At 50.4% G+C, this 20617-nt stretch overlaps 6 protein-coding genes across 6 annotated transcripts; 2 read left to right on the forward strand and 4 right to left on the reverse strand.

Annotated features, from left to right (window-relative positions):
• Positions 1–546: 546 nt before the first annotated feature.
• N7498_009671 (SET domain protein) lies at positions 547–2668 on the forward strand (the record flags this gene model as incomplete). Its single annotated transcript, XM_058456727.1, has 3 exons — positions 547–1088; positions 1156–1415; positions 1470–2668. The coding sequence occupies 3 exons, from the start codon at positions 547–549 to the stop codon at positions 2666–2668; spliced, it is 2001 nt and encodes a 666-aa protein (XP_058303626.1).
• Positions 2669–2975: 307 nt separating this feature from the next.
• On the forward strand, positions 2976–4600 carry N7498_009672 (NADH-quinone oxidoreductase subunit NuoF; the record flags this gene model as incomplete). Its single annotated transcript, XM_058456728.1, has 3 exons — positions 2976–3236; positions 3303–3374; positions 3443–4600. 3 exons carry the CDS (start codon positions 2976–2978, stop codon positions 4598–4600), a joined length of 1491 nt encoding a protein of 496 aa, XP_058303627.1.
• A 1088-nt stretch (positions 4601–5688) lies between these two features.
• Positions 5689–6108, reverse strand: N7498_009673 (uncharacterized protein; the record flags this gene model as incomplete). Its single annotated transcript, XM_058456729.1, has 1 exon — positions 5689–6108. One exon carries the CDS (start codon positions 6106–6108, stop codon positions 5689–5691), a length of 420 nt encoding a protein of 139 aa, XP_058303628.1.
• A 985-nt stretch (positions 6109–7093) lies between these two features.
• N7498_009674 (uncharacterized protein) lies at positions 7094–9358 on the reverse strand (the record flags this gene model as incomplete). Its single annotated transcript, XM_058456730.1, has 1 exon — positions 7094–9358. The coding sequence occupies one exon, from the start codon at positions 9356–9358 to the stop codon at positions 7094–7096; it is 2265 nt and encodes a 754-aa protein (XP_058303629.1).
• A 1872-nt stretch (positions 9359–11230) lies between these two features.
• N7498_009675 (putative solid-state culture specific protein) lies at positions 11231–12505 on the reverse strand (the record flags this gene model as incomplete). The annotated part of the gene is made up of 1 exon (XM_058456731.1): positions 11231–12505. One exon carries the CDS (start codon positions 12503–12505, stop codon positions 11231–11233), a length of 1275 nt encoding a protein of 424 aa, XP_058303630.1.
• Positions 12506–14630: 2125 nt separating this feature from the next.
• N7498_009676 (putative oxalate/formate antiporter) lies at positions 14631–17674 on the reverse strand (the record flags this gene model as incomplete). Its single annotated transcript, XM_058456732.1, has 4 exons — positions 14631–15587; positions 16301–17172; positions 17231–17323; positions 17380–17674. The coding sequence occupies 4 exons, from the start codon at positions 17672–17674 to the stop codon at positions 14631–14633; spliced, it is 2217 nt and encodes a 738-aa protein (XP_058303631.1).
• Between the last annotated feature and the right edge of the window lie 2943 nt (positions 17675–20617).

Below are 20617 nucleotides of genomic sequence, written 5' to 3' on the forward strand. Positions count from 1 at the left end.
AGGCCGGTTTCGGCGGCATGGCAGCTGTACATACTTTCCATCTCTGGTTAATCTTTTGGGAGGATCTGCATGATGACTGTTTTCATTTCATTTTCCATGGTGTTAATTCCTTACGCATCGTGTGGAGAGTCGAGTGGACGGTTCTTGTTAGGAGAAAAGTGATGACCTTGTACGATAGATGTGGTAGAGAGAATTGATGTTTGCAATGATTTACATTAAAAAACCGGAAGTTCCCTTCAGTGTATCTACACTTCACTCCTTGATCTTAGGTTCTCCTGCTCCAGTCCCGCGCACACAAAAAAGTGGGTCCCCACCCGCCAAATCTTTTGAAGAGTGATATCACTTACTCGGTCTTCACTCTTATATCTCACTATAACCCTGCCCCGGGGTCTATCCCTCTTCCTTTATCATTAAGAACTAGCCCCTTTTCTTCATTCTCTCATATTCCACAGTCTTGAAGTCTTTCATTCATTCTCCGCGATTATATTTCGCGACCTTTAAAAACCTACCAACTTCGACATTCAATCTCTCTACAGCATCGCAAAAATGCATTCGCTGGATCTTCACAAAGAACTCGAAAGATGGTCAGCAAGCTACGGGGGCCACATAGACGACAGCGTCTGCATTGCCCATGACGCTGAGCGCGGCATCCACATGCAAGTCAAAGCCGACTGGCCCAAGACCGTCGAGCCAGAGACACGGGCAATCAGCACCCCACTGGGCATCACAATGTCCTACTACAACGCCATTGAGTACAAGTCCGCAAAGGGCTCGTTCTCCAACCACGATGTGGCGTTCCCGCGGGCATTCATTGACGCTGTGGGAACTGAAGAAACCTTCGCTTTTTTCCTCATGGGCCAGTTTCTGCGTGGACCAGACGGGTTTTGGTACCCGTATTTGCGCACACTTCCTCAACCGGGGCAACTGAACACACCCTTGTGCTTTGCCGAGGAGGATGTGGCTTGGCTTGATGGGACTGGAATCCCGGAGGCTTCCTTTTTCAGGTACAACATCTGGGATGAGAAGTATGACCATTGCATTACGAAACTTGAGGAGCTAGGGTTTGCGGGAGTCAAGGATTATACCTGGTTAGTAATAACGTTTGAAATTGAATAGGCTTGTTGGGCTATTTGATTCCCATTGCTGACTTTATAGGGAACTCTATCTCTGGGCTTCGACCATCATAACATCTCGCGCATTCTCAGTAAAGGTTCTGGCTGAGAGTGTGGAGCCATCCGACCTCCCTGAAACTGGAATCTCAGTTCTGCTGCCGCTGATCGATCTCCCCAACCACCGGCCACTTGCAAAGGTCGAGTGGCGCGCTGGAGAGAAGGATGTTGGGTTGGTTCTCCGGGAGCATGTCCGGCCAGGAGAGGAAATCTCCAACAACTACGGACCCCGGAACAATGAACAGTGTAAGCATATCTAGTTAAACCATGTTTTATTGATTAACCACTGACATGAACTAGTGTTGATGAACTACGGTTTCTGTATCCCCAATAACCCAACTGATTACCGCATCATCAAACTGGGTGTGGATTCAGACAGCCCGGTCAGCAAGGCCAAGGCACGTCAGATCGAGATGTTCCCAGAAGTGGCCAAGAACACTGATGACCACTACTATATCTTCAATGTGTTCTACCCGCTTTTGTCTCCATACCGGCCGATGGAACACTCAATCTTCTCACCGGCGCTGTTCAATGCGTTGGCTATCATGCACGGCAATGAGCGTGAACGCAAAAGCCTCGTGATCGACGAAACAGGCATCTCTATTCCCCAGACCTACGGCAATGGACGCAGCTCATTGGCAGCCCTGGCCCAGATCAGTGTTGAGCTGATTGCCCACATCATGATGCTCCAGGAGTCCGGAAAAGACTTGCCCTCCCAACCGCAGAACATTAAACAGATGTTTGCCAAGACATACCGCGACGGCCTGATATCTCTGGACAAGACGGCATTGGTAATTGCGACATGGACAATAACACGTGCACGAGAACTCAATCGTGGCGAAGATTGGCTTGGTGTCAAACCCATGCTGGAAGAGCACCTGGCACTCATTCCAGACGGTCAATTCCCGGAGCATATCTTGTCTCAGATCCAGGTCCGTATTCTGGAACGGCCATCTCTCCTCCCCAAGAACGGTCAACTCTACCGAATTGGAGAGCTCTACAGTCTGTTGCCAGAAGAGATGCAGGGCCCCAGCCAGGCTTGCTTTAGTGCTGTTCTCGGATACGCAAGCCAACATATCCCGGGCCTGGGGACTGACCCGCAGGGTCTCTTTTCGCTTGTACTGGGTATCCTCGTGGCAACCTCTGGGTCACCACAGGCGAGACCAAGGCTTTCGCCGCGTCTCACTAAGTGGATCGATTTCCTTCTTGAACAATACCCATCGCCCACGGGCATTGATAGAAACCCAGAAGAGGGACGGGAGAACATTGATGCACTAGCCCAGGTAGTTAACCACGAGATGGCAGGTGCATGGCTCAATGGGGCTCAAGTAGCCTGGATCTCTGCGGAGAGTGGGTGGATGGAGCCGGGCTGGTTGCAGTGGGCATGGAGAGTGGCGAAAGAGGAAATGGTGATGCTTCCACTGGAGCCACTGCAGGTGCTGGTGACGAACAGCCCGAAGATATTGAAGCAGGCGGTGATGTACGTACCCAAGGAGTGAGCTAGTGAACATGGGTATGAAAATAAATATATGGAACAGGTAGCAAGAAATGAAGAGGATCAACGAAATACATAGGAAAGATGTAAATAAGGAATGTACATAGACAAGGTGAATTCCCAAAGAGGAAGGAACGTCATGGCCGAAAAAGGCATATGCTGAGTAATGCAATATCACATGACCACCGGCCAATCATGGGCCACCTAAAGACGGATCGTTAATCAGAGCGCAGGAATTGCGTTGAGCTCCCCCTTCCCTCTCTCTTTAGGACCGCTCGATCTTCCCCCACGCATTGCCTCAATCCGCCATCATGATATCTCGAGCGGCGGCTCCCTCCACCTCCTCCCTCTCCCACCTCTCCGCCCGCTCCCTCCGCGCCCAAGGGACGGCCGCCCGCTCCTTCGCAACCGTGCAGGAGGCTCCTCCCGTGCGACACCATGGCGGGCTCCAGGACCAGGACCGGATCTTCACCAACCTTTACGGACACCACGGAGCTGACCTCAAGTCGGCTATGAAGTATGGCGGAGATTGGCACCGGACAAAGGACATGGTGCTGAAGGGCCATGACTGGGTGGGTTACATCTGCTTCGGATCGACGGGCCCTCGGGAATTGGCGTTGCTGATGCTTTTTTAACAGCTCATTTCGGAGATCAAGGCTTCTGGCCTCCGTGGCCGTGGCGGTGCTGGTTTCCCCTCGGGATTGAAATATGTAAGTGGGATTCAGCAGTGACACGCGCTTGGTGTTTGATTTTCGGGCTGACCCGGCACGCAATTTAGTCGTTCATGAACTTCAAGGACTGGGACAAGGACCCCCGACCCCGTTATTTGGTTGTCAACGCAGATGAGGGCGAGCCCGGTACTTGCAAAGACCGCGAGATTATGCGCAAGGATCCCCAGAAGCTGATTGAGGGTTGCTTGGTGGTCGGCCGTGCCATGAACGCCAACGCCGCCTACATCTACATCCGTGGCGAGTTCTATCACGAGGCAACCGTTCTCCAGCGCGCTATCAACGAGGCCTACGCCGCCGGCCACATCGGAAAGAACGCGTCCGGTACCGGCTACGATTTCGACGTCTACATCCACCGCGGTATGGGTGCTTACATTTGCGGCGAGGAGACTTCCCTGATCGAGTCCATTGAGGGCAAGGCTGGCAAGCCCCGTCTCAAGCCCCCATTCCCCGCTGCCGTCGGTCTTTTCGGTTGCCCCAGCACCGTCACCAACGTCGAGACCGTCGCCGTTGTCCCGACCATCATCCGCCGCGGGCCCACCTGGTTCTCGTCCTTTGGCCGTGAGCGTAACGCAGGTACCAAGCTGTTCTGTATCTCCGGTCATGTCAACAACCCCGTCACCGTCGAGGAGGAGATGTCCATCTCACTGCGCGAATTGATCGAGAAGCACTGCGGCGGTGTGCGCGGCGGCTGGGACAACCTGTATGCCGTGATTCCCGGTGGTTCTTCGACTCCCGTTATCCCCAAGTCCGTTGCCGACAACCAACTCATGGACTTCGATGCTCTCAAGGACTCCCAGAGCGGTCTGGGTACCGCGGCCGTCATTGTCATGGACAAGTCCACCGACATTGTCCGCGCTATCTCCCGCCTGTCCACCTTCTACAAGCACGAGTCTTGCGGCCAGTGCACTCCTTGCCGTGAGGGCAGCAAGTGGACAATGCAGATGATGCAGCGCATGGAGACCGGCAACGCCCGCGAGCGTGAGATCGACATGCTCCAGGAATTGACCAAGCAGGTCGAGGGTCACACCATTTGTGCCTTGGGTGAGGCCTTCGCCTGGCCCATCCAGGGTCTGATCCGCCACTTCCGCCCGGAACTGGAGAAACGTATCCGCGAGTACGAGAAGGAGCTCGGTGCCTCTCCCTACGCCGGTGGCTGGAACCCCGATAGTCGTGCTGAGGGCAAGCTGATCTCCCCCGGCATGTAAAATCCTCTCTTCCTTCTACCTCCTCCTATCACGCCCCCCTTTCCCATTTTGTCTCTCAAAAACGATGCAGGAACGGGTCGGTTTTTCTAGCACTAGATCTCTCTGGACCTCCCTTCGCCAGCTAATTTACCAGGCTGGATGAGGTTGAGGTTGTCTCTATATTTTCCCTATTCTCTCCTGTTCGATCCCCTTCCTGTTGCGTCTAGGTCCTTTCCTTTCATGTACAGTCGGTAGCAAATTGATGCATTTTATGTCTTCACTGGTTTCTACGTTTGTATAATATGTCAATGAGACTGACAGGAGCGCATACGCCACAGTACGACCTTGAAATGCCGCCCAGGTAGTAGTCACTTGCCGGTGTACTGTTTGATCGTGGGTTGGACCAGGAAGTACCTTTGCCACTGGGGTTATCTGACATTAACAGAGACTGGCAATCCGATGATTAGGAACGCAAGCTGGAAACCTCATACCACGAACCGGGAGGGGGAAGAGATAAGGCTAAAGGCAGTGCTGTAAGAAGCCCCGATGTCGTGCGTGGCATTTGTATAACCTCGAAGGTTGCCCGTTCTGTCACCACACATCCCTTACTTCCCTTGAGTCTCAGCTTCCTGCCTACATCACTACGCATCCACCCACACGGCCAAGACCAGGTTCCTGACGTTCTCGCATAATAATGACTGGTAATAATATGTCATAATCACAATAAAACTAGAAGAAAAAAAGGCAGACCAGCGTCTGCACGGGAACATTTCTTCGTCACTTCACCACTCTACGGTGACGACAAACAGAGAACCCGACACCTCACACCGTCTCTCTCCTGTTCTTCTCTACTGCCCCGGTTAGTACTCACTCGGTGTCTCATATCAGGAGGGAAGAAACTCACAGGAAACAGAGCTCACCCAGAGCTTAAAAGGCCACAGGATCCAACGAAGGGGTTCTGCATCTTCGTCAGTAAACAACATCAACTAGCACGAACAAACAAGCATACCAGGTGAGCCAGATGACTATGACAAAGTACTTCAGCGAATGATGAGCTCCTCACCCCCGGATGATCCGCCGTATCACTGCCAGGCCCATCCACCCTGGCCCTACTCGGCATCATCCATATCCTCAGCCTCCTCGGCCGCTAGGACCTCCTGGAGCACGCCGTTGAGGCCGGCGTACTGCTGGTTGAGGAGAGCAAGTTCCTCGCCTGAGCCATCGCTGGCATAGGGGCATGGGGGCAGCTCGAGGACCCAGTCCAGGTCCGTCACCGACACGTTGTCGGATGCACTTGCGGCGGCCTCGACGGGCTCGTTATCCGCGCTGGGCTGGTCGATTCCAGCTGCAGCCTGCTCGCGGGCTGCGAGGGTTCTTCTGGCCTCCATGATGGAGAAGGCGTTGCCAAGTCGGTATGCGACCCCGTCCATGAACTCCATGGGGGTGGGTACGAAGTCGACCGCGGGGTCGACGGGACTGGCGGAACTGATGGTGCGCTCGAAGGTCACCAGGGAGTTGGCGTCGGACATGTCTTCGTAAGGTTCGGTTGGTGTTTGCTCGAAGTTGCACATCGCGGGGGAAGGACTCGTCCCATTGGGAAGGACTCTTCATCGATTTGCTCTTGGTCATTGTTGCCCATCTCTGGGCCGGCCTGGGCTCGGAGCATCTCCCTGACCCAGGCCCATTCGTCGGCTTCATCTTCCTGGCGGGGGCGTGCTCCAGACATCGTTGGAGAGCGGCAAAAACGATCCAAATACAGATAATATTGACTGGAATTGAATGAAATAGAGTCAAACAGTGTGATGATGAGGCTGAAGCGGAGAAAAAGGTGGAAGTGGTTTGCGAGCAGAAAAGCAGATCTAACAATACGGACGACTGTAAGGCTCGACAAAACCATACGAAGTGGGCAGATTGCTGTATAGTGGGGACCCTTCTTTGACAATACGACTGGAAGGCGCGCGACAGTACGAGACGACTGAAGGCTCGGCGACGATGCGATGCGCGACTCATACGCAATAGGCACCGCAACGACCCAAACCACCCTAGTGCGATCTCTCAGGGTATCACATGAACGCTGCAATAAATGCCTGGGGATACGGCATGCCACATGTCCACATGAGCATCCAACTGCGTTTTCTACCAGCGAAACATGACCCTATAGTCTTCAGCGTGCGCACGTGTGAGATGAAGAAGTACCATGCAACGTGAGCCCTAAGAGTACATAATGGCTGAATATGGGACGAATGAACTCGAGATATGCACATTGACAAAGAACAGCCAGTTTGAAAGAACAGGTAGATACGTTGAGGCTATTCACAGTGCACATTTTATATACTTCGCTCGTCCAATTAGGGCTCGTGGGTCACGGGGCTACTATGACACCAAAAGTTATCGTAAATGGTGTAAGCTGGCAGGGCGCATGCCAAGATCTTTGGTTGTCTGAGTCGTCGCAGGTTATCTGATTGGAAAGAGCTTGTGCTCTATAAGTTGTGCTCACTATGTACAGGTCTATTCTCAGCAACAGACATCCAATGCCAAATATCTATAAATCCTTTCCATCTGGTTTAAGCTCTCGACCTCCACCCATTCCTCTTTGCTGTGTAATCCCTCGCCAGAAGGCCCAAACACGATTGACGGGATCCCAGCTGCATTTAACAAAGCAGCGTCGCACCAGAAAGGCATGCTTTGAACCGCAGGACTGCGTCCAAGAACATTAGATGCGCAAGCGACAGCCTTTTCCACAAAAGGATGGTCACTTGCAAGTTTTGTTGATGGCCGAGACATAGTCACACGAGGCTCTTCATATTTGAAACGAGGGTTTTCGAAAGCCGCACTTTGCAGCAGATCATTCATGTCCTTCAAGATAGATTTTTCCGTTTGAGTAGGGACGGTACGGAACTCGAGCGTGATGGTGCATTTTCCAGGGTACGAAGATGGCTCTTGCCCACCACGAATTAAACCACAGTGCATAGAGGCCTGGCCCAAGAGATCATCAATGGGAAGCTGGGCTTGGTATTGCTCAAGGGCTCGTAGAAACCATCCTGCGTGGAGGATGGCGTCTTCACCTGCAACTGGGTCGGAGCCGTGGGCAGCGACTCCTAAAATATTGACCTCAACCCAGACGAAACCCTTGTGCGCTGTCGCGATGACCTGCATGGTAGGCTCGGCGACAACTGCTGCATCGGCGTGCCACCCCGCTGCAATAGTATCTTGAGTTCCCTGAGAGGCATCTTCCTGGTCGGACACTGCTGCAACAATTATGTCACCACGAGGAATCTGGCCACTAGCCTTGATTGACGCCATGGCAGCAAGAGCCGCAGCAAGGCCACCCTTCATATCCAAGCTACCCCTTCCAAAGACTGCTTGCTTATCGTCTTTCATTCGCAGATAACCTGACAGGGGATCCTTCTCATAGCTGGTGAGGCTAACCGTATCGATGTGACCATTGAACATGATCGATTTACCCCCTCCGCTTCCATAGAGAACACCAACAATTGAAGGTCGTCCGGCAATTGGCTCGACGCGATGGAATTTGATATCCCGATGGGCGAACCATGCGGATAGATAATCGGCAATCTCACTCTCTCCCACGCCATCGGCCACGGACAAAGTAGGGTTAGAAGAATTGATTTGGGTGAGTGCCTGCGTCAAGCTCACTGTATCTTCCATGGAAACGTCTCGTGGGATCGAGTACTTCCGTGCGCCCTCGGTGACTAGAAGAACTACAACGGAACCTTCGTTCAGAAGGGCGGACCGCTGCTCGTCTGCAGCCAGACGGCGGAGTGCAGCTAGAGACGCACCACCGCAAGGACCGGCAGCCACCGACTTGGAAGTGAGATACTGAACTGCACAGTGGCTCTCATAGGACGACACGGTGACACATGCATCGACAAGACGCTGCAGATCAGACCAAGCGGTGGATGAGACAGTCCCACAGTTCATTCCATCCATGATAGTGTCGGAAGTCTGAACTGGAATCGACTTCCCAGCACGCAAACTGGACGAGAGGCAAGGAGCCGAATCCGGCTCAACGGCAACAACCGAGACAGGTGCTTCCCTAGACTTGCAATGTCTTGCGACCGCATGTGCAAGACTCCCGACGCCAACTGGATTTACCACCACATTGGCAGACAACCCGAGTTGGGAGAGCTGCTCTTCAGCCTCATTTATCATAGTCGAGTATCCCTCCACAATCCAGGCAGGGACATCCTCGTACCCATCAAATGCAGTATCCTGAATCAAAAGTGCATGCTTAGTCTGGGCTGCCTGATCATATGCTTCTTGCACTGCCTTATCATAGCACCCCTGAACAACAGACACGAGAGCCCCTTCACCCGCGATGAAACCTTGCGTAGACGTATCCATAGAGCGAGGAACAAAGATCCGCGCCTCGATTTCCATCAACCGGGCCATGAATGCAACTGCTCTTCCATGGTTACCCTCCGTGGCCGCGATCAATATAATTGAGTTCGCTTTAGCTCGGATAGAAACCTCTTCTAAAGAGGCTGCCTTCGAGAGGCCAACTTGGCGGGCGATAGCTCGGAAACAGCCCCACGATGCACCGAGAGCCTTGAAAGCCGGAAGTCCGAACCTGTTGCTTTCATCCTTGACATATACTGCACGGATACCGAGCTCAGTGGCGAGTTCAGGCAAAGAAACCAGAGGGGTCGGGGCGTAGTTTGGCAGCGATTGGTGAAACTCGGCGAGGCCTGCAACCGGAGGACATTCACAGCGCTCGCCTGAGGCGGGGTTCAGATAGATCGGCCGCCTTGCAGACATTCTGCGAATACAGGGGTTTGAATGCGAATAGTCCTAGACAGGTATTCTGCAATATTTATGGTTCTGCTATCAGTTATTCTAAAAGAGACCCGTGATGAATCTTTTGTGGACTTGTAGCGCCGTCCGACGACATCCAGCTCGACCGTAGGTCCACGGGTGGGGACCACGGAAACTCAATCCAGTGACCTAGCTATACACGAAGGATTGTTCAATCGACTTGGATTAATAGTTTTTCAATTGGGCCAGCGACTATGGGTCTCATCAACGGAGAGTGAGGAGGGAAACGAGCAAGGCGGACATTCCGGCTCGGGCGCCTTCCTGCAACATCTACCAAACCTAAATTTCTTCATCGGCAGCAACCTTCCATGCCCAGGTACATTCTTCAATTGTTCTCTACTTGTAGGCATTTAGCCCACACTCTGGCCCAAAGAGTCAATAAGTCGAGCATTGAGTAATTTCAAATTTCATCGCAGATCCCGCGGGAAAACCCGACCTTGAAGCGAATTGGTATCTGTAGGTACAAACCACAAAAATCATAAAAAACTCATAGAACCCTTGCCCCGAAAATCTTAGCTCATGGACATAATAGATTGTCTCAACTCAATATCAGAAAACTCCGGTAGCCCAGCCCACGTGGAACATATCAATACTCCGTAGACATCCAAGTGTTTACCGAGGGAAACCCTTCCCCCGACAACAACTGCCGAAGCACTGATCTCCTGGAACAGGTTAATATCTTGAAGGGGCTCAACTAAGGTGCAGGAATACCATTATAGGGAGTCGGTGCAGTATCATGAGTAACCCTTGAAGCTTGGTCACTGCCAACGGTCAGAGGCGTGACGTCACTATAATCGAGAACACCTTACTCGAATGTTCTCACGGATTCATTATCAGAAGCTTTGGATTTCGAGTCGGAAGTGGGCAGGATTGACCGCACTTTCTCCTTGAGACTCCTTGTATCGTTGCCAGACATCTTGGCTTGTGGTATGTTGTTTCTCCAAATGTTTGTTCTTGTTGGAACTGGTATAGATGTTTTCAGAAGACTCTTCGAATTCTGAGTGTGACTTGCAACGAGTCATCGGACATGGGTCTGACATGTACTTTAATATATTTCTAGAATTGCTCCGCCGGCTCCCCAGATTCCGATCTGCAGATGGGGGGTGGCGTACGCGGAGCAGACACTGCCGGAGGCTGTCGGCGGGCGCCGAAGTCCACGGGGAACAACGTACTTTCAGGTACGAGATCTTTGATGTTACAACTGTGTAGAGATCGGCGCCTTCCTACTAGATCAACAAATTAAAAGACAGACGGAGCCAATTTCCGGTGCAACCAAAAGTCAGCGGCTTCACCGATGGAGATCTGGCTTCGTGATTGGCACTCCATCTGTCGATGCGGCGGGCCACTAGTGTGAAACTTCCTCACTAAGCCTCGTCTTATGCAATGAAAACCACAAGGCAAAATGATGTTACCTAATTACATCCTATCGGTGACCGAGGTCAATGCGACCTCATCGGAGTGGAGAGTGTGGCGAGAATAAAGTAGCAGTCAGCGCCATTGACGTGTCCTTTCTCTATAAATTCCAAGGTATCTTTCTAAACGTCTATTTCAACCCTCCGGACAGATAGCTATGACCGCTTAATTAGACCCACTTACAATATTTTCTTGGTCCGGCCGTACACTCTTTGTGTCGGAACGAATACAGCAGTGGAGACCGGATTATATTGATGATCCGATGGAATTATTTCTTATGTAACCAGACAACCCTACAAAGTGCCAGAAAAAGGGATGTAACAATGGAGAGTTCTTTTCACATCTTCATATACACAGTACATGGTTCATAGGGTGTATGTTCGGCAGGCGCTTAACCGATATCTACCACTCCAAGCCGGAACTAATATTGTAACTATTGAAACTATCTGGACAGCGGTCCAATCCTTCTCGAATGATATCCTTCATACTAGCAAGCTCATCCCGATTTTGTCCACCAAATATTAGTTGTGTTGTACAGTTATTCGGAAGGGTCTCCGTAACCGCAGCCACGACAACTTGTCCCGTCTGAACAAACGGGGCTAGAAGAGTATAAACATCTGCCGCTTTACCCTGATAGTGAAAGCTCTGTGCCTGAGCAAAAGGTAAGCCTCTTTCCTTCATAAAATGACCCGAAAGCAAACATAAAACGAAGCCGCCCGTTAATCTCGCATTCAGATCAACAACCACTGTCCGATTACGGCGCTCATCGAATATGACATCAATTCCCACCCAGCCTACATAAGAACCTATCATGGTGCGTGCCACTGCATTGATCGTACCCATCAGCTGTTCCTTGATACTCTGCTGTGATTGAAAATCAATCACTCCACCCGCCCAGCGTCCGGTTTTGGAAAAGATCTGTTCTGTGGCGCCGAGGAAAGTAACAGTCGTACTTCCATTGGATGGGCCAGCCGCACCTATAAAAAAGTTCACAGAATAATGAGGTTGCGTGGAATGTATAAAGTCTGATATCTGGACTTCAGATACTCTGCGAGATCTGTACTGTTTCATGGCAGCGAGCATGATTTGTCTTTCGTCTTCGCTAGTGACAATCCAAGTCCCTTGACTCCCGCTGCAACGTCGAAGCTTGACCACAAATGGCAAAGACCTAGTGTTGAAGACTGAGGTGCTAAGGTCCTCACTTTGCAAGCTAGCCATCTCTAGATGTGGAGTCGGAATGTTTGGGTGTAGAAGGAAGCGTTTGTCGTTGATTGCGTACGCAAAATCTGGACTGACCAGTGTGTCTTGTTGCAACATATACGACTTCGGTCGATAGTACCATAGCTTTTTCCCGTGAGTGACTTGTCGTAATTGTTCTTGTACGTCTGGCTTGTTCAAATCAATATAGTGAACTTGTGGTCGTTGATTCACTGGAAGTGGTGACAAAATTCGCTCAATCTGGGCCGGAACGTTGACTGGATGGTACAGATATACATCAACTGGGCCCAAACCTAGCAAAAATTTGACCGTTTTGTAGGTAAGAGCCATATTTCGGAATCGCTGCAATGACTCCGTGCTGTTATCCGGCAGACCAACATCTTCGTCCTGTGTATAGACAGTTTCACGAAGAATTTGAGGGTGGATATCGATGTGGGAGTAGCCATTATATATGTCCATAACGATAGGGTCTGAAATGTCGTGTTCACGAAAAAGGCCGGCCAGAGTGATGTCGAGGTTTATTGACGGCAAAAGCTGCGTGTGAGGAGAGAAAGAGGTCTAGAGAGCTTTTTTTAATTTCTAGGTCGTTAGAGTCGGGTTAATGAGTGACATACATCTGAGAGTGTAAGATTAGGTTGGGATATTAAGTACTCTGAGATCTTGCTGAAGGCGGTGCGTGACAGAAAACGTATGTTGCAAATGCCATTTTCGAGGCATAGCAGTACCAAAAGAATAAGAAAAGATATATAATAATAGAAAAAATCCATTTTCGAGAATCCAGTATCGAAGGATGAAAGTGACGAAGATGAGACTAGTAAATTGGAGAAAAGGAAAGAACGATTGGGAGGCAACTTGGTTGAGATTGGTAAATATGAAATCTAATCCACCAGGATAGGTAATTTTGACGCATAACCTGTAATTTTACTAAAGCAGCCACCAAATCTAATAAAGCCCCCTGGCAGTAGAACCGAGAAGGAATGTGTGATAAAATGGTACCAATCGGCGATGCGCTATTCATCTTCCACTACTGGGCTGACTGCGGCAGCCGTGAACAGCAGTAACTCTCTCACCGCCTGATCTGCATCGGTGATCTGCGTGTTTGTTTACAGTATAATCGCTGGAGCCTGATCGATATTGACGAGCTTCAGCCACGCGTAAGGAGTAAGCGCCGATCTTTATGCTATGGGGAATTCCGGGGTGGCATTCAATAATATGTATGAAGAATGACTGAGATGAATGAGTCCTATATTATGATAGGGATTCCAGGGGTTGATAGAATATTTCCAGCATGCTTTCCTAGACGATTTCACCTGAACCTGATATTGTAATTTACTGATTGGCCCAGCGTAAACATACACATCCGGTTTTACACGACATATCCGTTTTTGAAAATAGTCGGTGTGACGCATAATGATACTAGCTAACATTTCCACTTGTTGGCCTGTATCATGGATAACTGCAAGAGGTATCACATGTAGGTGGCTTACAGGTCAGTATTAGAACGCATCCGGCCCTCTGATGCGTAGTTATCCATCCCTTACTCTTATTTGATCGGTATTCTAGCCGACGTGCAATTATAGGCGACCAGCTTTCTGTAAAGTTACACGGCCCCTGATCTCCACATTTGACCACCCAAGCCCATAGTTAGGGAAGACATGCATACGCAGATGTATATAATCACCAGGAGAGGCAAGGAAATGAATCTCTTTAGAAGTCATGACGAATCAGCCGGCGTTTCCTGTTGCCTGCGCCTCTCCCTAGTCTGTTTGGTTTGTTTGCAGCAGGGTCGTTCTATTCTTGTTCTCCTGCCACCCCACATTCCATATTAATTTAAAGCTAATTTTATGCAGGGCTGAATGTATGGGAAAGTTTCTTTCATATCCTCTGTTAGTCTGATCGATAGAGCTAAAAAGATCTGCAAAATACACAAAAGAAGAGACGATATGCGATCTCTGAGATTCTCAGCTCGTGGTATTCAAACAAGTTCTTTTCTACAGTAGCCGTAGAGTCTCCTTAATCGCCTGCTACACAAGCTTTCTCCTCGTCTCAATCACCCCTCTTGCCATCAATGCCGCCTCGCCGATCGACGATGAAGGCCGGAGATTCTAGTCAACGGTTTTTTACGCCCTGCACTCCATGCTCATCTACCCGATTCTCACCGCTGTAGGTGTTTTGGGGATATATCGTCAAGCCCGTGAGATTCTGGCTGTACCTTTTCCAGACGCGCTGAGTCTACAGGGTCTGGCTGTGCAAGCTATTGTCTTCACGTTAGTCTCGGTGATGTGGATATAGAGTCTTCTATTTCCGTAAGAGAAATTGGACGGCTATCTTAATTGGGATATTTTTTCTGTTTGGTACGGGGCTATCGGTTGTATCATTATTGACAACTTTGTCTTCACCCTCGGCGAGGCAGTGCTTCTGTCGTTAGCCTTGCATCGCTCATCTTCGAGCAAAGCCAATATGCAACAAGGAAGCGAGACATAGCCGCTATTAGGGCATCCCGCACAGGAATGAACGTCCAGTTGTCATTAGTTATTTAAAATTAGCAATTTATTTGTGCCGCTATGCTTCCTAAACGAGGATCTCATTCAACTAGTGTATACTCGACCCAGTTATTAGCCGGCACCGTTAGCTCAGGCCGGCCTCCATTATCTGTCGGATTGCGGACCTTGGCATCAATCCACACCACAGTATCTTCATGACCTCGATAATGTCCCCAATCCCACCAGTCAAGCGAGGCTCCCTTGAACCGGTACCGGAATTTATCGCCGGGCGCTACATTCTTCGGAAAATCACTCACCTCCCGCGCGAATGACCACGACTCACCAAGCATCAGGGCCACGAATTCATTTTGGTCGTTGCGGCCAACATTTACCGGAACAGAAGTAGAAAATCTGTATTTGTGGTGCGTAAAAAGGCCTCCGAGTTCATGTGGACTCCACTGGTAATTTCTTTCAAAGTAGAGCCTGAATCCATCCTGGCGGCAATCGATATCCTTGAAAATGAACGTATGAAGTGTAACCGGCTTTCCGTCCAGGGCATTCGGAGCTGCATCGTATGAGAGTGTGACTGTGACCGGATAACGCAGTCTGCCTGCTGGAGTGCGATCTTTCGTCGATAGCGTAGCGGGTCCAACGATGCTAAGGCTGAAAACAGGGCCGCCACTCATCCCAGCAGGTGCAAAAATAGGTTCGGGCGAAGGTGACAATGGACCCACATCGTCTATATCGCTTTCAACATCGGTAATGCTCAGTGACTTATATGGCCGGCCGGGAAGTACCACCGTAGGGGACTTGGGACTGAGTTTGCGGTTACTGTGCTCCGCTAATGTGCCCCAGTCCCACAAATGAATTTGTGCTCCCACCCAGAAGATTTCGTAAAACTGTCCTGGTAGGAAGGAGTCGAAGTAGATAGATGGCAAGGCTGTCTCCCAGGAAACGCTGACGCCTAGGTCCAGTTGTTTGAAGCATGGGTCTGACGTGGATACTTCTCGTGGATTTAATAGCTTTGCCCGCAACTGCTCAGGGTCGACTTGAACAGGCTGCAGTTTGTTCGTGAATAGATAATTATAACGAAGCAGGATTATGCCCCGCTGGCCAAATCCATCTTCAATAGGGTCCCAGTGGATAATGCATGGTTGTTGTTGATATCATCTGCACCCCGCGTGATTGTGAAAGTGATGGGGTACCACGCTTGAACGTCGATATCTAAATCCCGTTTCGCTTCGAAAGTAAGAGTGAGGCGGGGAGATCCAGATCTGTTTGGCTTAGCTTTTTGTGGGATAGCTTCTCAGGGAGCATCATACGGTCTGTCTACGACAGACTATCTCGTGAAAGATGAGAACTGACCCATTTGTACCGTAGTCAAATGAAGTCGTGGAGGTGGAAAGTTGTTGGACTGGACAGAAAAGGCACAGCCTTCGATATAGGTGGGGAGTGACTAGACCTTGCCAAACGTGGGTTTAGGGTGTGTTTTCATTTTTCCTTGCCCGCCGATAGCCCATAAAACCCATGGCCAACCCGCGAAAGTACATTTGGCTCTCAAAAAAAATACAACTTGACTCTAACTTACTACGTTTAATCCTATTTTATAGAAACCACACCTAAAATAATTACAAATAGACTTGAATTTATAATAAAGAAAGCATAAGGACTGATTTAATATAGGAAATAATAAAATTAAGGCGTCAAGACACACCGTATCTCCATCACAATGAGCCTAAAACTTGCTCCTCCAAAGCCACCCTCGACAAACACCCCTCGCCAACGCGAATGCAATAGCTGCCGCGAGATAGAGCACTCCGCCAAAGACAATCAACCCACCATACCCCTGTCCATACCGCTGCTGGATCGCCCCTGCAATTGGGATACCCGTAAGCGTCCCGATGCTGCTGATTGTGAAGGTGGTCCCAGTTCTCTTGCCAATGTCTTCGGTGGCACAGACCTGAGAAATACACACTGGCGTCAGACTGATGGCAGCTCCACTCCAAAAGCCGAAGAACACAGCGTAACAGATAATCGCAGCCAAGTTATCACCGGCCTTGAGCCACAGTGCCAGGGTCAAGATTGCGCAGATGACTGATGTCAGCACCATTACGTTGAATCGGCCGATTTTATCTGCTATTAGACCGGGTAGGAAGCGGCCTGGGATGGCGCCGAGATTGAGGAATACGATCAGAAGGTAGGAGATTGTGTCCCCGACGCCCCTATGCACTGCGTAGGATGCAATGTAGGTGATGGGTATGAATACCGCGAATTCGACTAGAAATACCGCGACTGTCGTGGAGGCATATTTAGGGTCCTTGAGGGCCCGGAAATCAATGGAGGTTCCTGCCTTGCTGTTTCCAGGTAGTCTTGTCTTCAGAAGAATGCAAGCAACTGTACACACCACAGCAGAGACGAGTGCAATGATCCGAATTGCCCATGGGAACCCAATCCTGGGAGCGGCAAAGAGAATAATTAGAGGGAAAAGTACCCCTCCGATCCCACCAGCTGTGCAGGCAACGCCAGTAGCATAGCCCCGACGGACGTTAAACCAGTGGCCAATTGCAGAAATAGCTGGCGTAAATAGCATGCAGGCAGAAAGTCCACCTAGCACACCGAAGGAAAGGAATATTTGGTAATATTCTGGGGTTATCAGTTACCTCTTGACCGTGGAACCTGGGAAGTCCTCTTGAAGACACACCTGTGCTGAAGCTAAAGCAAACCAACGAAGCGACGATACCAACAGATCCTGATATGACGATATATTTTGGGCCATAAGCATCAAAAATGGGCCCTGATTAGAACTTTTATTTTCAACACGGTCTCGACAATGATAAGATCTTGGCTTACCAGCTTGGGCTCCTGCAAAGTAAAGAAAAAAGCCATAGGCGCCAAATATCCATCCAATACTAGATTCAGAATAGTCCCTTAATTGATGGGTGCTGATCCAAGCATGCAAAACGCCGAGGGTATTCAATAGCCCCATGGATGGGATCATGGCACACCACGCTCCGAACACAACGGACCACGCTTTCCATCCTCCTTCGGGATATCCAGTGCATTCCTCAGGGGAAATTGGTAATTGTAGTGAAGGCGGAATCCCAGGTTTCTGCTCGTTTGGTTCACTTGCCTCGGTACTCAACATTGTCTTTGTGTTTAGCTTGATGTTGCGAGGCGCAAGTTGTGTCCTTTTCACCTCTGCCAGAATGAAAGTTAACTTTGATATACTCGCGCCCTCTTCAGATTTTGAAAATGCCATTTACGGGCTAGGAAACACATCCTGGCGTGAGTTATCTGTGGACTTGATCTCGAAGAGCAAGGATCTGCGAAGACAAGCTCTCATTGGCCCATTGGCCGATTTACGCAATGGCAATCCGCTGCTCGATTAGAAATACTTGTCAACTAAGCTTGTAATTGGATATTTCCAAGGGGCTCAGCGGATCCTGAATGACAATCTTGAAGTCTTGGCCCAGTATGGTCGATGATGACGTGTGGGTGAACCCCGACCTTTGGAGAAGCATCACGGGTAAAGCTATCCGAGTCGGATCATCTGCCGACAATTTCATTTTGCTGATTATTATTACATTTGTCCCCTGATCTATTGGTTTCGTTCCTTTGATGGGGCTCAAGCTCATGCGTGATGCATTGGCCTTCCGTTGACATGGCCCCGGCAAGGACCTTTTCGGGATTACGTCTTGCCTTAGGAAGTCAGATCCCGAGACCAAAATTTCGCCGGAACCTTCCCTAAAGTTTAAAGACCGCAGTGGGACGTCAAATTCCAGATGTAGTATAGCTTGCTGGCCGAAAAAGAGATCTCCTGAAAGTTCCCGTTCGCAGTGGAATCCATTTTTGTTCCTCTTGAAGTGCGGGCAAATATCGGCGTTCTTGTGAAGCGATTCGCATTGTTTCCAGAAGCACAGACAACCCTTATGACGAGGATCTTCACTACCAATAGACCGGCTACAGCATATCCGACAAGACAACAGAAGAACGGGGATGTCAGGTTGGATCGGATTTTCCAGGCGTGAGCGCGGATCTCTGCGGCTGCGGCACCACCGGACTGTAGCCTGCCAGCTTCACCGGTACGAAGAATTCGGGTGAGTCGTAGGTAATCAGCAAGTTAGTGGGAAGTGAGAATCATGTAATGTAGTTGTCCCGGCTGCCATACAGGGCTCTGCCTGCAAATCGGCCTCACAGCTGACAGAACCGAGTATGAGTATTCATTCATTCATTCCTTCATTCATATCCGACAGGGCGAATGGGCTGTCACCGAGCTCGACGATGACAATTTTCCAAACGATGAAGCCCACGTAGAGATTTGACGTCTCCCAAAATCAACTTTCAGCACGATAGGCCATTTCGGCAGTTTCAACCATTCAATGGTGTGATATACTGTGTCGGCGCAGTCTTTGATTAAACAAATAATCCAGCCAAGTGTAGTTGCATGTTCGGCAATTGTGTCACTTAAAATTATCGAGGCGGGCAAGGTCAAGTATGTGCCTCCAATTGATAAATCAGATAAACGCGGTGCGAAAACGCAGCTTTTATCACGGCCATGTTGGGGACGCAGTGTAGCTTGTATTAATCTAGCTCTGCATTCTGGTATTGTTGTAAGCATTCGTGATAGGATCACGCCGTTCCAATTGACACCGGGGTCTCGGATGGGCTTCGCGACTGTCTTCGGCTTCATGGTGCCGTTGATCGTGCAATCCCGGCCGAAAGGACATGCTCGGCCTCGGTGACTGGGAAATTGGTGCCGGCAGGCGCTGTGCTAACCCGATAATTAAGGAACCAGTTTGATGACCTCGGTGCTCGCGTGATCGGCATCGGGTTCGCACGGAGATCCCTAGGCTGTTCCCCAATATTCGAAAAAAGGCCCTAGAAGCTTTGGAATGCGCCATGGACCAATGGGCGAGTATATATAGAGTGCCGAACCATATCTGCGAGATCGTTAATGGAGACCGCGGAGTTCACCCGGCAATTGCTCGGCAATGTCCATTATCAAGACCGGTACGACCAGGGCCACCGCGGGTGGAATAATGGGGCATACTTATTGAGCAGAGACTCCCCACGTCTCATTGGGTTAAGGCTCCCACAGCGACGACTCAGACCGAGAGCAATACGGCGGGCATACGGTGTAATAATTAAGACGAGGCTGCATATTCTGTTGGGACGCGAAGTGGGATGAGTGGAGCTCTTGACTGCGCTGGCACCGGCTCGCATTTGAACGTGCAGGCTCTAGGCTGCGACTACTGCACGCTTCATATGCCCTAAACTCCAGCTTGGGAACGTTAGATACTTTACGTCTTGCGCTTAGCTCTAGGGGAATCCCACTGGTCTCCATTCTCACATGTTACCGTGACTGTTGCACGGCAGAGTGCAACCGGTAGAGTCCTGTACTACTCCGTACATGGACAAGACCTAGACCGGCTCCATCCGCGATGCAACCGATGATCATCTCGGCAGCTGGGCCAGGGCTGGGAATATCCCAGGCGGGTAAATAATCAAGACCTAGTCAGGGGCCGTACACGGGAAACCCCTCGGTCCCACACACATTTTCCCACCCCACAATCAATGCCACAATGCGTTTGTGCTAGTCACCGACCTTTTACCTAGCCGGAGATGGACGCGTGGAGCCTGGATCATCCCGTGTGTACTAGCTAACGGGGCCAAGGTAGTATCGGGCTGTCTACCCAGCTGGACTGTATACCCAGTTGGGCATAACCCGTTCGGCAGGTACGGACTCGCAATCTCGGATACTTTGGCAGGATAAAGACTTCCAGAACCCGGGATAATAGACTTCCAAACCGCGCTCGTTGCCGACCCTTGTCAACCAGGCCGCACCGCCAATCAACGCCCGCAAAGTTGCCGCTGGCGAACGCGAGCTGAGTCAGCGCCACCCCCGCACCCGCGCTCGTCGATCTCGTTGCAGACGGGTTTGCAAGCTTTCCCAATTGTGTGGGTAGAGGGACGGTCCAGCTGATGTGGTCTCCGCGCTTCTGCTTGGCTGCCTGAGTGCGAAAGTTTGATCCTATGTCATCACGGTGGCAAGCCTGACGGTAATGAGCTTGGTTCATAGCGTCATAGC

Source organism: Penicillium cinerascens (assembly GCF_028974065.1).
Source record: "Penicillium cinerascens strain IBT 15544 chromosome Unknown scaffold_4_segment0_segment1, whole genome shotgun sequence".
NCBI lineage: Eukaryota > Fungi > Ascomycota > Eurotiomycetes > Eurotiales > Aspergillaceae > Penicillium > Penicillium cinerascens.